A 16,752-nucleotide genomic window follows, 5' to 3' on the forward strand; every position below is an offset into this window, starting at 1 on the left:
GCATAAGTAAGGGAAGTTGACGATTGAAAAGTTAAAGTCATCACGTTTATCATAAAGCTTGGTTGTTAGATTACCATTAACGCCTTTTTTAAGTAAAATATCCAAATATGAAACAGATGTGTCAGACTCTGTGGTATCTTTTATCTCAAGTTCACCAGGATATATCGTATCGACATAAGAATGAAAATAACCATTGTTAATTGACAATACGTCGTCGATATATCTAAATGTCGAGTTGAACGCCACAGCAAGTGTTTTCTTCTTTTCACGTACAAGATTTTGGACAAATTCTGCTTCATATGAATACAAAAAAGGTCTGCTAATAACGGGGCGCAATTGGTACCCATAGGAATTCCAATAGATTGTTGGAAGACCTGGTCTCCAAAAACCACATAGATATTGTCAATCAGAAACTCAAGCATCTTTTTAATGTCAACTTCAGAGTACTTGTGTGTACAATCAGAATGTTTTTTAACAAAATAATTTTGCAAATGACCAATGACAAGGTAATTATATTTACGAGTTCCATTTTTATTGAAAAAGCAGCTGTCAATGATATCAAAAATCCTGGACTTTAATTTATCGTGCGGAATGGTTGTGTATAAAGTTGAAAAGTCGTAAGTTTTTAAGCTGTTGATTTTGGTAAAATCTTGTGATTTCAAATTTTCCAAAAGTTCCTTGGAATTTTTAAGTATCCACATCTGATTTACACCACTTCTCGAATATATTGTTGCACAGTACTCTTGAAGTTTCTCCTTCACCACTGTTAATATCTTAGTGAGGAGTAAAGATAGAGGCTTGGTTGAACATTTACTGGAACCCGCTATGTATCTTTGTTTGTAAGGATTTTTATGAAGTTTCGGAATCCAATATAAATATGGTAATTCGAATTCATTTTGGTTGTTTGGAATATTAAAAATATTCAAAACTGACATATGATTTTGAAGAATTTCTTCCTTAGAAAGGGAACTATGAGTATAAGTTGGATTACCACTTGTAGAATTAAATCCAAGTTCCTCTAAAATACATTTAATATAATGAACCTTACAAACAAAGACAATGTTGTTGCCTGCTTTGTCAGCAGGGACCAGTACGTACTGATCATGTAATCTATCTAATTCTTTTTTCACTTCTGGATTATTGAATACAGAAGGATAGATGGTTTTCATATTGCCTCTCAATCTTTTAATGCGCGATTTTAACATACATCTGATACATTTAATCCATTCTGACAAAGTGTCAAGGTCTTCTTTTTCATGTCTGGCCCATCGCCTGGCGTAGTCCTCTACAGAATCCATAATATTTATGAAATTCTTACGCCAGTTGAAGGATCTGGGTTCCCTAAATTTAGGACCTTTTAAAATTAGTGATCTAAGGTCCTCATTATTAACTATATTTACGTCACCAGTAATAACGTCTCCAGCAGGACTATAGTTATAGGGCGAAAAAGAACATGAACACGATGGAGGATTATGTTTCAGATATTCGATATCCAGGCCCTGTAAAGTTTTCTTGTAATTAAAAAGTTTGGAAGCAATAGTCGATGTATATTTGTAGGAAATACAAGGTGTAGTCTTTAACTTGAAATATGGTGGAATACAAGACTGGACCCTTTTGTGATTAAGAATATTACTTATATTAACCACGTCAATTCCTTTGTTGGCATATTGAAGTTTAAGGAAAAAACGGATTGTTTTAGCTGCATTTTCTTCAGTAAAAGCCGAAATATGGCTGAAATATTGCCGACTCGGCGTAAAACAACAATAATCAATCAATCATCTTCAGTAAAACGCGGGGGTTTAAAAAGCCTATGATTGGCAATATCCATAACTACAGATCATCTAATTATATAAGACATATAACCAAATATAATTATTTCATCTAGTCAGAAACCAGATAAGAATCCCTCCTTAAATACATGTGTATTATTATTTTTTTAGATGAAATTCTAATTTCTCTTCTTAAAATCAAAACGATTGAAATGCAAGTTAGTTTAACCGCACAACAACTCAGAAAACAGGTTGCAATATCTGCACTCTAAAGAGATTTTCGAATCAATTATGATATTGAATTTCATCAGGAAAACCCATTAGCGAAACGTACTCATACAATAGTAAGCTTTCAAAGAATAGATGATTTCAGGAGAAAACTTCAAATGTATATTACATGGCGCCAATTAAAATTTAAAATAAAAACATATCTAGAATGCAGGGCTACTTTAATTGAAATGAAAAGATATAATTGTCTAGCACTACATATAATTTTAAATTTGTTTTACATTTGTACTTCTGCAAAAAATACCTGAAGGAATTCCTAAGAGCAATATTATTTATGTGGTTATCAAAACAATTGCGTCAGTGTTTCTAATGGAAATGATATTTTGATCGTAAGACGTTGAGAGAACGAAGTTCCCCATTAAAGTCAAAAACTGTTTTTGTGTCTTTGTTTCTTCATTTTAATGTTATCGTAATAATCTGTTAATTTATCAATTTCGTGTTTTTGAAAAGAATTTTCAAATCAAAAATTATGTCTTTCAAGCATTTTGCTTCTCAAAAAGACTATATATCTTCGCTTTGTATATTGACAATGAAAAAAAATAAAGAAAGAAAGATGCATGACTCCCTTAATGTTTTGAATTTTAATTTTAACAGATATGTACATTAGAAATTATGTGCAAACAAAATACAATTATTTTCCAAATGCCACATAAGAAAGTGTAATCTTTAAATGTCAAAATTACTTAAAGAGTAAGCTTTATATTTTTATAAAATATTTTGCTTCTTATTGCCAGACCTAACCTTATAAAGCAACAATTAAGATTGAAATGATGGACAATAGGAAATTTAACAAACCACACTAAGGTCTTAAAAGTAACATGCTTTAATTCTTCTTGACATTAAAATTTTCCTCCTACGCAGTATTCCTTAAAGTAGAACATGTAAATTCCAATAAAGTTCACATGTTATTGTACCTGCTCTGTAGAACCACTCACCCATCAATATATGCGATAGGCATTAATAAATTTTCTTATAATATACTTCAAAGAATGTTTCTTAGGCAACAGCCTCCGTCTATAATACCGTCAATTAGCACATGCTTGGTTATTATTCTACCAGAAACTTTGTTTTACATAAAAGACGACTAGACTCTTCAAGACGGTCGCCCTGCATATTCCATCTTCTCTTGGTGAAGTTGTCATCTCAGAAAAATCGCAAAAATGTAAGTAAACAACATTTCCTTAATATTTAAATGATAATTAAGTTTTGAATATTTATTTATTCAAATAAATGCCCATGTGTCTGATTCTTTGACTGCATTAATAAAGCAAAAAGACACTGAAAATTCCTATTTCTTAATTATTAAAATCATGATTGAATTTTGATATTGATGTGTATGTATGATGTTTGACTGCATTTTTATAAATAATAGGATGGTACACTTTTATAAATGAAAGTAAGAACAAGATTTTTTCATAACTTTTGAAGACAAAAAAAATTATTTTAACACAATAAAAATTAAGTATTTGTGAAGTATTTACAATGGAAATATTGTCAAATTTCGAAAATTCTTGATGAATTTTTACATGGATTTTTTTAATCCTACATACATGTATCCATTGTTAAAACGCACCCACATAATCAATTTGCCCCTTGCATAATTAGTTTGCGATATTTGATTTTAAAACTCAGCTGCATAACTCAGTGGGTATTGAAATATGAAAGACACAATTATTGTGACCAGGTGTTTATTTCTGTAGCAGAGCTGTTGTAATATGTTAACTACATTTTATATAATTTGATGGAGTGTTAATAAATACTAAATGGTTAGATGATACCTAATTGATCGATATTGGTGTTTTTTCCTTGATAATTTGTTCGCATATTCTTAGAAATGTGACAAAATTTAACAAATTTAAATGGTTGACCCCAAGGTCTCTGTCAATTTTTCTCTCTGAATTTTGTGACTTACAAAAATTTTGCAATTTGCAGAACAGAGGCAATTGGTATTTTGTCCAAAAATGATAGAGGATAAACTTCATATTATTATTCATTATTGGCATGCTTAGTATGATAAACTCAAAATGACCAGGAAGAAAATGTATCAAACACGCCTCTTTAATAACTTTGATTTTTTAGTTCATTAGAACGTTAAGGAGCCCTATCTAAATGCCTCTTAATGTCCACACATTCTTGATGGCTTCTCCAATTGCTTCCAATGTACGAATAATGGAAATCATGTGTTATTCATCAAATATCTTCAGTCTGGATAATGAGCTTTGTTTCGGGACGTATTTAGCACTAATTGTCTACAAGATGATCGGAGAAGAGAAACTAAGGATTCTAAATTAAATGGTCAGTTAAACGGTTAATGATCTTGCACTGTATGTTAACGAGGAATCCGAAGCCATAAGCTTATTGCAGTTTTATACACGGAGATTTGGCGAGCTTTAATGTGCAGGATATCGACAGTTATATATCCATGTTGGATTAGGATGTTCTCTGTGGATACTAAGAAGATGCTAAATGATATTACCAGAGCAATTTTTCAACATCTTTGTACATGCAAATGAGTAAAATTTTTAAATTATTAAAGTTACATGTATCAATAAAAATAATTAAAGGACCTGTTTATATTTTATAAAAGAAACATCTTTGTGAGGTAGGGATTATTGTATATTTAAATAAATATTTCCTAAATTGTGTCCTTAAACATTTGTCCTATAATGATTTTTTGGGGGGATGGTGGAGTGGAGGTGTCCAGGGGCCCGTTTTACAAAAGAACTTACGACTAAGAAAACTTTATTCGGGGGCACTAGTATTTATTCAATAGTCCGGGCCGTTTGTTATGGGGAACTCGATGCATTTTACTATACATATTTTGTAGAAAGAATTTCCTAAATAGAGATGTAATGAGGTTCTTCTATGTGTTGTTTCATGGTGTTAGTTTTATGTTCATTTCTTATTATGTATTGCTCATTAACCCTTTCTGCATTTCTCTATGTTTATTGTTGTGACGTGTTAAGTATTGCTGCTATGCAACCTAGGACTGCTCTCCACAATTCACCTAGGATGGATTCAATTTGGGAACAAAGATACATCATATGTTATTTGGCATCCAAAATAAATGATATAAAAAAAGTGTCAAAAAATTTACAACCTAACCCCAATATATAAACATAAGCTGTTTGTTAATCACTCTCTTTCTTGCAATTTTGAGCTTTGAAAAAGTTATCCAGTTTAGGGGTAATCAAGCAAAAATTTTAATATTTGAGCAAACCTGTAAAATAGATGAATGATATCCGGGTAGTTACTTATTAAGAGTGTCTTTTATTAAACATGACTTAGTTCTACAATTATATTATTTTAAATTAACTTGTACATGTTTATCCAGAAAATTTTTTAGGGATCATTCTTCACAGTGTATGTATCTATTCATTGAGTTTTGCCCAATAAATAAAATATTGAAAAATAAATATTCTATTACATTGTATGAAAAATTCACCGATGGAAAACATTCACTTAATTTGTTTATGTTTCGTCTTCATCTTGTTAAGATAAAACAAGTATTCTACATGTAAACAATTATGACAATTTAAGTTTTAAAGCCAAATATTGAATTAATAACAGAAGTCCTTCACTGTTACTAAATATTGGAGGCTCAGAAATTGTTAAAGAACTTGGTAACTACATGTATAATATAGAAACCTATCAATATTTAACAGATGCTCTTTTTGATACCAGACTGTCTATATACGAGTGTTACAGGCAATATAGAGGAAAACAGGAGACTAATCAGCTGTTGACGCTGATTAGGTAATGAGGCCAGAAAAGCTACTAATTAGTGTTAGAATAAACGGGTGTTCCAAGACAAGGCATTCACGTTACGCTTTTGCTGACAAGCAAACAGTAAATGAGTAGAAAACACACTGCTGTTGAATACAGCTTCTCTGATAGCTTCTGCTTTATAGGTAATATAAAGAATCATAGCCATTTTTACCCCAGCGATAAGACATGGTTTAGTTTTTATAAGTGTGATGGTTATACGAAGAATCTGGATATTCTGGCATGTCAACATCATTTTGAAAGGTGTCATAATTTTTTGCACTTTTACAAAGGAAAACCAAAGTTTAGGTTTTTGGAAACAATGACTAATTAACTTTTTTTTTATAACAGAATGCATAATTTTTAATTAATACAAAGCAAATTATAAGCCTGATAATCTTTTCTGCAAGACTATTTTGATAAAAGAAACAACATAAATTGAAAAAGCTGTAGGTAAATCGCCCATTACATTCAATTTCAAGATTCAGTCTTCTGATAATATCCTACACTGTTCATACGTCTCTCACAAAAAACAATAATCAACTTCAAATAAAGATTAGGTAATATTTTTAGCATAAGCTAGTAAAAACGAAATCAGGGGAAACCAAATATGATTTCAATTGCTGATAAGTTTGATATTTAATAGCTATTCAAAACAATATCTAAAATAAAGAAAATGAAACCAGAGTTCTTGCAGACAGTTTCCAAAAAAGATAAACTGCATTGCCCGGAATGCCTTGATTTTATCATAGGGGTTTTAGCAAAAGCCAAAAATCCTCATTATAAAGTCCCGCTAAATTAATCCGACAAGTAAGTAGTTCCCGCTGGGTGTTTTATCTGATAGGGTAGCGATTCCGAGTGATCCATCACTAAGTATGAGATAAACATCCACTGCATTAGCTCCTGGAAAGTTAAAGGTGGACAGGTGGGAAAACAATTGTAATTGTTCAATGTTTTGACGTTAACTTAATATGAATATTCACTTTGGTCTGGATTTTATGTCATTGGAGAGAGAGAGAGAGAGAGAGAGCTGTAAAAAATAAATTGAGTTTTCGTTCATAATCAAAGCAGACTAAAAGTAAAATTTCTTAAAATTTTACTCAATGGAATTATGTTCTTTGAGCCATTTTATGAGTTTTTTATAAAACATTTTGACATTATCGCTGCCAAATGCGTTTATATTTATTATGGTGTAATTCTAATCATCTTGATTGGTCAAGTCATACAACAGGTGTGTCCAATTTGTTCGGCTACGTGCTCTTCTTGAAATGTTGCCATTCTACCAACATGACATCACGAATTGTTACTTCGTACATGTTTCGCACATAACAGGTGTCATTATCTGACAAGTAAGAAATGCTGACCTGTACACGACACCAAACTCTAAAAGAACACAAAATACCTTATCCAAGCCGGGAGATACATGTATGATTGCAGATTGGTACATACATTTAAAGACTGTAATTTGCACTAAGTTACTTTATTATTTAATGTAATTTATTTTTTCAGTGATGTTCAAAATTGCAAGGAACATAAAACTCCATAAATCAAACTAAATATCATTGACATCTTATTTTCAAACATTTATCAACGAAATTTTTTATTGTGATGTAAATTCCAAAATGCTTTGTCTATTAATGGATTCTACTTTGGAGAGAAGACTGCAATTGACGATTTCTGAAGGATCATCTTTTGACTTGTCAAATATAATCTATTATATTTTGGCTTGCCATATACAGTGTGACCTTATTTTTTTTTACCATTACTGGCGGGTCATAATGGAATTATATACAAGGTGAAATGGTTATGGTTAACCATTCGGTGTCGTCACTCATCTTTTTTTCTCCATCATAAAACATTTGAAAATGTTTCAAAATAAGAGAAAAGTTATCAGAAAAAAACTGTGTTAACGCCTATCATCACTTTTTGCAATAAGATATTTTATGATGCTCTCTCAGATCAGATATACGAATATATGTAAACGATTTATCAGTAGAATTGGTTTTTGAACTGTGCACTCAATGCATTTTTTATTTGTCTCTAAATATATTTTTAAGCAGCATTTGACATGATGCCTATGTAAACTTTTTGAATTGAACATTCTGATAAGAATTGTATTTATAGATTTCGAAAATCTTAAAAATAAAGATTTTGTATTTATAAAAATTTACCAATGATCGATGAGTGAAAAATTCATTTGAAATTCATTTTTATTTACAATATCCTTTTTGTAATTTACGATTCAATTTTATTTTTCATTGAAACATTTGGATATTTGCATATATTACTAATTTATCTATTCTTATAGGGGCAACATTGCATGTTACATTGTGCATACATTTGTCATGAATTAATTTTGTAGTCTTTATACATATGCTTTCTATTGCTTACTTTTGCTTAAACAATTTATTTCATATGCATAACGACTAAAATCTGTTTTTGTTTCTCAATCAGTATACGGAATTGATTATACATGTACAGTGTATGTGAATATATGCTGGTGCATTTTGTGTTTGTTTTTTCTCGTGAACATTCAAAAACTTAAGACATAGATGCAACAATCTTTTTATTTTCATTTATTGATCCTCATTCCAATAAACTAGGAGTAGATGCAGACTAGCAAACAGAGAGTTAACACTTCAATATAAGTTGAAGCTGAACAATGTGAAAAAAAAATCATTTCCTTGAAATAATTTATAAAAATTGTGGTTCTTACTTTTCTGTCATTGATTTTTTCAAGGAGCTTGTCCTCGATTCTGTCATCAATTATAATGTTATTTTCTAAAATGTTTAGAGAAAATCTCTGAAAGAATTTTGTATTGTCCAATAGAGCTGTAACAAGGAACTCCTGGGTTTCTTTTCCAACATCCTTCAATCCTGAATATACCGTATATAGGATATGTATAAGAATTTCTTAATTGTAATAATTCTAACCTGTTATCTTCTTGTCCTTAAAAATAGGATTTCAAGAACATTTACGTAAGATGTGTTCTCTTTAAATTTCTTTAAAAAGAAATTTTAAATCCAAGTCCTGTCAGGGACTTAATTTACCAATGAGAAGCAATGTTGCAGTCACATGGTATGACTCTAAGTTATAATGAAAAAAAAAAAACCTTGTAAATTCTGTGCGTTTGAATGAAATAAATGGTTGCAATTTTCAGAACCCCTGTCATTGAACAGCAAAAGAAATCAACGTCAATGATACTCAAAATAATGTTGTCTGTTGTCAAGTACGCATAAAATAGTTGGAATGTATGGTAAGTGACTAGAGCACAAAATAGTTACAACAAAACTTAACCCAGTTTAAAATTAAACATCTTTATTCTTATAAATTAGCAACTTTTTGTTAAATAACATAATAGAGGATAGATCAGAAGGAATTGTTTCATGCTGTAAAGGTTGAAATTTCCAAGCCTTTTGGATCATGTTTCATTAGCATACTCTGAATTCATTTTGTCACCCAAAAAAAAAAAAAAAAAAAAAATGAAGGGTGACACAAGTTTGATAATTTTAATTCATATATTCTCTTTACAAATAAAAGTGGATTAATTGAAACTTGGATTCCAAACATGCCATTTTCCTTATAGAAAAAGTAAATAAGTTAGTAAATATTTTATAAAGTGACTTATGTATAACATAATTTTACGTTCATTAGATAGATAAACATATAACACCCGGCCCATCGGACCTCGATAAGTCACTTTTAGCAATATAAATATTCATTACATACATGTACGTGTGATTTTTCTTTGTCTTATATTATATGCAAAATATAAGAAACTCGCAGTTTGACGTGGGAAATGAGTTAATAGATATTTAAAAAGATCATTTAAACCATTATTATGTAAATTTGAAACTCCAACATTTCTTTTAAAATCATGTCTACAGTTTTTATACAGATTACATTTTAATAGAAAATGAAGTTCATCCTCTACTTCGTGCAAAACACAAAGGCTACATATTATTCTGTCTGAAATTGGTTCTCCTCGATAGCGACCAGTCTCGATACGCAGTGGGATCGCCACACCGAAATTGCGCCATTGTAATGTCATGTTCTAAATTTTGAATTTACCGGGTGGGAGTAAATACAAAATTTAGAACATGTTCTAAATTTTGTATTTACACCCACCCGGTAAATTCAAAATTTAGAACATGACAGTAAACATAACTGATCTAATGTTTTTGTTTTTGGTTGTTTTTTTTCTACATAAATTATTTAAAACTTTGTAACAGTTTCATGATTTGAAAATTTTGACAAAAGATGTCAATTAAGTAGTTCCTCTGCTAGTTAATATAAAATTTGCAGCTTGGATACAATTATTGAAGAACAGTTCACACGTTTGTTTCAAAAGCACTTGATCTTTTCATGAATATTTTCTAGTTTATGTAATCTCAGCATCAAATATATAAGAAGGGTAATGTATATTTAATTATAAAATTCATGCTATAATTTAATTATTTAAGCTTATTAATATAATAATAATGCACGCAAAAATAAAAAGCAGGTTTAAATTATGTTTTTTCTACACCAGACATAAATGATAGTAAAGTAACTAGCATAATCCACCATCCTCTTTCATATAACACCAAAATTTAATTATGTATCGTTATTCATGCTTGCACTTTTATAATTATCTTACTGAATGCAACATATTGCAAGGAAAACAGCACAGGCAATCTGAGAAAATCACCCTTAATGAATACAATCAAACCTACCAAATAGATTCTAAGCATGCTTCTGATCTTGGGACCTTGCTTGGGATCATGCTGTATAAAATATGGAAACCTGGAATAAAATAAAGTTGATTCTCCTCATTTACTTTCTGATAGAAAATTTTTCTTTGGATTAAGAATTGTGTCCTTAATTGTTGCTTTACATGTGCTCGTTTCAAATGCGTCCTTGCTTTACAAATACAATGTAACTAACTATAGCATGTAGAATACTATATACAGGGTAATTTTGTTATGGTATGTTGTGTTATTTTAGTCTTTCACAATTGAAAACAATTTATATCCTGCTTTAAATTCGCATCAAACACAGTTATAATTAAAAGACAATATTTTTTCTTTGAATTCGCCCCGATTTAAACGCCCACTTGCGACGAAAGCGAAAAGGGTTGAAAATTAATCAGGATAAAAATTTCCCTGTTTACAATAATTAGTATTCTGCTATAACATGCGTTTTAAAAAGACTAGCCTAGGCATACACATGTATTTGTATATTGTGATAAAGGTTTTTTTATGCCCCCGTAATCGAAGATTCGGGGGCATAGAGTTTTTGTCCTGTCCGTCCGTCTGTCCGTCTAGCTGTCCGCAAAAACTTTAACTTTGTCCATAACTTTTGATTGGTTGGAGCTATGACTTTCATATTTCACATGTATATTCCTTGCGAAAAGCCATTTCTTTGGGTACCATCATATTTGACCTTTTGACCTTCATCTTGGAGTTTGTCCCACTTTTGCAAAATTTTGTCAGACTTTAACCGTGGCCATAACTTTTGAACAGTTGGTGCTTGTGCTTTCAAACTTCACATGTGATTTACTTGTGACAAGACCTTCCTTTGAATACCAACAACTTTGACCTTGTCTTTGGAGTCTGATCACCTTTTGAAAAAACTTTAACCTTGTCCATAAGTTTTGAACTGTTGGTACTAGGACTTTCATACTTCACATGTGAATTTCCTGTGATAAGACCTTGCTTCGGATACCAAAACTTCTTGACCTTGGAGTTTGACCTACTTTAATTTTAAAAAAACTTTAACCTTGGCCATAACATTTGAACAGTTAAATTAGTGCTAGGGTTTTCATACTTCACATGTGTTTCCTTGTGACAAGACCTTCCTTGGATACCAACATCATTTTTGACCTTTTGACCTTGACCTTGGAGTTTGAGGGACTTTTGCATAATTTTATCAGAATTTAACCTTGGCCATAACTTTTGAAAAGCTTGGGCTCTCATACTTCACATGTGCTTTCCTTGTGACAAGACCTTCCTTTGGATACCAACAACTTTTACCCTTTGACCTAGACCTTGGAGTTTAACCTACTTTAATTTAAAAAAAAACTTTAACCTTGGCCATAACATTCGAACAGTTAGCCCTAAGGTTTTCATTCTTCACATGTGTATATATTCCTTGTAACAAGACCTTCCTTGGATACCAACGTCCTTGACCCTTTGATCTGACCCTGGAGTTTGACTTACTTTTAAGAAACTATAATTTAATTTTGGTTATAAAACACTATTTGATTGGATACAGATTTTACTTTCTATCGTATAAATTGGGTTGCCTACGTCACAATGACTTGCGTAAAAACGTATCGATCCACCTGACGTAACATTTAGGTTTTGTACAATTTGAAGTCATTTTCTTAGGGCAATCATTTTTTTCTTACACTAAATGAATGAAAATTAAATTATAAGGAATGAAATTAATAGCTTACCCAATTAATACGTTATAAAGTGGGTTGGGGCAGATTACGCTTTTTTATAAACCGCTTCGCGGTTTATAAAGCGTAAACTGCCCCAACCCACTTTATACCGTATAAACTGGATAGCTATTAAATTCATTCCTTATTTAACCTTGGGAATAACATTTGAACGTTTGGTTATCACTTGTGACAAGACCTTCCCTTGGGCACCATTTGACCTTGACCTTGACGTTTTACTTACTTTTAAACAACTTTAACCTTCGCCATAACTTTTTCAATGGTTGTGCTAGGGCTTTCATATTTCACAGGCATATTCCTCGTGACAAGACCTTTCTTTGGGTACCAACATTTTGATCTCTTGACCTGGCGATTGACTTGCATTTGAGAAACTTTAACCATCGCCATTAGGTGCCATACAGGGGCATCAGTGTTTCACAAACACAGCTTGTTTATCTATGAACTGGCAGCAATAATTTTATAATTATTGTATGCTTGTGTTCCAGAATATTTTAATAGTATCTTTAATTGAAATCAAGTTAGAATGAGAAAATGTCTCTCATAAATAAAAACGTCATGATTATATCTTGCAATCGTTTAACAATTTCATGGTGTCTTTGAACCACCTTTTCCTAATGGTGTAATGATATTATTGATAGTGGTACTTTCTCACCCTTGGGAATTATCTCAAGAATGCATGATACAGAATGCTTCCAGAATTCGGTCATTGTAACATTTTATTCAAGCAAATTAAGTTTTATCAGTTCTAAATGATAAAAGGGTCTTTTATATATTCAACTATATTCGTTATAACGTGAAATAGAATAATAATCCTCAATGAGCTTACTAGGTAATTACTATAACATGTTTTATTTAAGTATTAATTAAGGTGAATTTCAGTGATATACTACTTAATATACTAATTAGTGCTTAACTACTCACTTTTTATAAAGGTGTACCTGGTTAATACCTTGCACAAATATTGAAAACATCATGATACTATTCTAACAGAAAAATCTACACCTTAATCGCAATCGTGCACTTCCATTTTATATATATTTCTAGAATCGTAAGAATTTATCCGTCTAAATAAAGTCTAAAATCTTGCATATTTCTATTTAAGAAGAAGTTAATATTAAAATCGCCGTAAACTGAAGCAGATCCAGACATGATTAAATACTGAATCATTACTTATTCGTTCTGAATTTGTATTGAATGTATTGAATTTTATTGAAATATCTGTAGGAAACAAAATAAGTTCTGGGATATGTCAAAAAATCATATTTTTTTTTCTTAATTGATCTGTTAGCTACGAATAATTTGGACAATTATTGCTAATTGAGTTCCTACTTTTTAATTGATAGTTTTATTTACCCTACATCAGTCGTAAGTATTAACTTCCTTCAACAACACTATGTGTCATATCTAAGGAAAAGTTAAACTGTTTTCATAAGATATCAAATAATTGTTCTCTAACTAAACGTTTGATTTCTTTGATGAAATATGCCAGTTATATTTTAAACAAAACGGATATCATTGAGGAAAACATCAGAGCAACTCTTTCTACAGCCCCATAATCTTATCTTTGAAAACTCTCTTAATCAAAACGAAACGTTCGGTTTTCACTACTAACAAACCGGAACTGACATGGTGTTTGAACATCGATCGCAGACACATCCGGTAGAGCACGTGCTCTGTCGTCTGATAACCGACAAGATGTCTACCAGACATAAATCTGACCTAGCATCTTGAAAATTCCAACACATTTGAAATGTAAATATAAAATTAGGTAATCGATAAATTTGTAAATTCTAAGATTATGTTAGGTCATACATGTAGTTGTCCGTCTGTCTGTTGATGTGTTTAAATTTCTGGCAAATTTGGAAGTTTCAAACCCTGACATTATAAAATTTCACTTGAAAATGAGATAAACTGATCCCTTAAAAAGTCCTGCAATACTTTTTAATACTTTTTTGGCACAGAAAGCAATATATGTACTTTCTTAAAAACCCGGTAGTTTACTTTTTTTTAACGAAACTAAAGGTAAAAATTAATTCAATCAAAAGAAAGGCTAATACAATGTATCGGACGATGACATTAGTTTATATGTTAAATTTTTCGATTCAATTTTGATAAACTTTATGACACACGTGAATAAGTTTCGTAAGAATTACTTCGTATATTTCGTCTGACCACAAAAGAATCCTCCATCAAAAGATAAGATTCTTTATTGTTGCACTTGTATGACATGATTTATATTGCGCCAAATAGCAATACTGTGAAAGACAGTTAAATGTAGCATATATAATGGACCCTGAAGATTATCTCAAAGGCCTATTTGATAAAACAAATGTAGTAATACAGATAGAGGTTAAGATGTTTTTGTAATATTTTTCTGATTAATATTTTTGAAAGAAAGGGCAAAAAATATTTTTAAAAGTTCACGAAAGATGCTGTTTTTGAAAAAAGCGTGTGCACCTGCCAGGTTTGTTTTCTTTAAAATAGCAAAATTAAAGAAAAGTTAAAAGGAAATATTTGTTGCTGAAAATTGAAAAAAGAAGTGGATTTTTTTTTACCCTTTCTGATGAAAGAAATGAATAGAGTTTGATAATACACACACCACCTTTCTTGACAATTAGAACCCTTCTTCATAAGCCTAAAATAAATAAAATTATATGTATGCATCTGTGGGCGAACCTGCAAATAAGATACAAATCAGACAAAACTCTTTCTCATATCAAAAAGGATGCATGGAACCTTGCATTTGATATGCACAGATATATGTACGCGGGCGAGCACCGAATGCATGTGCCTGTCGGGATGCCAACATCATTATCTTTAATCAATGCCTAGATTATATCCATTGTTTTGACAGACATTAAAATGTTTCAAAACTTTTTACTCTTTATCTTTCCCTAAGAGAAATCTTGAGAACACGTATTTGACAGAATCTATATGTGATCTTCGTTTCTGTGCATTTACAAGGTGCCATAGATGAGTACAAGTCAAGATCCTTATTCATCTTTTGTTGAAAGGATTTCATCTCGCCGTACGGAAGAGTGGTTTTATGGGGGGGGGGGGGTTGAAAATGATGAACTTATCCTCACAAAAGTTGAAATAGTTTAAAGTTATTTACTTAAAGTTTTAAATAAATTAAAATTGTCAAGGAAAATGGGTTTGATGCCAGTTTTTAACCTTCCTTTCCCATACAAATCGTTTTGCACTGTGTCTATTAAATACTGACTTTGAATCGTTTGAAAATTTGTATATATGTATTTAGATTTTAGGCTGATGTTCATAGCAAGATAGAGGAAAGGACGACTCCCATACTGATACACGTACATATGATTTTCGCCTCCCAGATTTAGATTCTGATTTTTGAAAGTTATGTCGGATGTTCAGGCAATAAATAAAATGATGATTACAAAACGACTTCTTATTTTGCCTTACTTTATGTTGCCCACACACTCTCAAGAATTAAGTAGAATGCTCTTGATTAGAATGGCTTGAAGCTGATTTTTCAAGATTATCATACATATGAATTTCAAATGACATTCATGATTTTCAAAATTAGTGTAAAAATTCAAGCATCTGCAATGTCGTATATCATTATTAGTTGTATTATGTAAGAATTATGCAAGAAGCAATTGGCTAAATTTTTAGCAATTTACACAAGAAGAACAGGACATCAGTTACTACTATAAGGTCAGTGTAATGCACTCCAAATGTCTGCTAGGTTAATCCTCCAACTCTATTTTGATTAGATCAGTTTTTGCACATTATTTAGCGATATAATGGTTACCCTTTGTTGGAATATCTTTAAGACCAGAAGGCTTCGCTAGCAACAAGAGGAAGATAATACACGTGTCTAGAAAGAAATTGTTTTCGTCACCACTAACACTATAGGGGCGTGAATACAATTGCTGTACAGCATCAAAGTCTGAAAATAAACGTACTGCAATATTCATATCACACAAAACACAATAATAATAGGCTAGCCAAAAAATTTGACTCCCCAAAGGTCATCTTTCCATGCTGTTTGGGATGTCTATTGAGGGATGGAATAATTTTTTGGTATTATCTAAATTCATGTGGTTTTTGGATTAGCTTACGTAATGCATGAACGAACTTTCAACTTATTCTTTTATGCAATATAAATAGTCATTTATGCCAGAGAAACGATTCCATATGCACCCTCAAGGTTTACTACTTTCTTGTCCAATCGTCTGTGAACAATTTCAAACGGTTCCAAATTTAAACAGAAGCGGAATATTTCTTGATGTTTTTATATTCTTTAGAAGAATGAAGCTGGAAATTTAACAAAAGTGAAGTATTTGTGATTTGGATATCTTTAGATTTCCCCTGTAATAATTACTTAAAGGTAAGCATTTATTATAAATTAGTGTGATCAATCAAGCAATCAAAGAAAGGATAGCTTTGGAACAAACTTCTAGAATATCTGATTGCAAGACAAAGAGCTGACGAGTTTCAATGCATACAAATTT

At 31.2% G+C, this 16,752-nt stretch overlaps 1 protein-coding gene across 1 annotated transcript in view; it reads left to right on the forward strand.

Annotated features, from left to right (window-relative positions):
• Positions 1–3,106: 3,106 nt before the first annotated feature.
• The window catches only part of LOC133191911 (innexin unc-9-like), a 69,038-nt gene continuing 55,392 nt past the window's right edge, over positions 3,107–16,752 (forward strand). The window contains exon 1 of the mRNA XM_061327667.1: positions 3,107–3,219. Within this exon, the coding sequence (XP_061183651.1) occupies positions 3,218–3,219 (2 nt within the window). The 5' untranslated portion in view covers positions 3,107–3,217. The remainder of the gene's footprint in view (positions 3,220–16,752) is intronic.

Source organism: Saccostrea echinata, unplaced genomic scaffold, assembly GCF_033153115.1.
Source record: "Saccostrea echinata isolate AGI-Se365-2 ecotype Australia unplaced genomic scaffold, CSIRO_AGI_Sech_v1 ptg000025l, whole genome shotgun sequence".
Taxonomy (NCBI): Eukaryota; Metazoa; Mollusca; class Bivalvia; order Ostreida; family Ostreidae; genus Saccostrea; species Saccostrea echinata.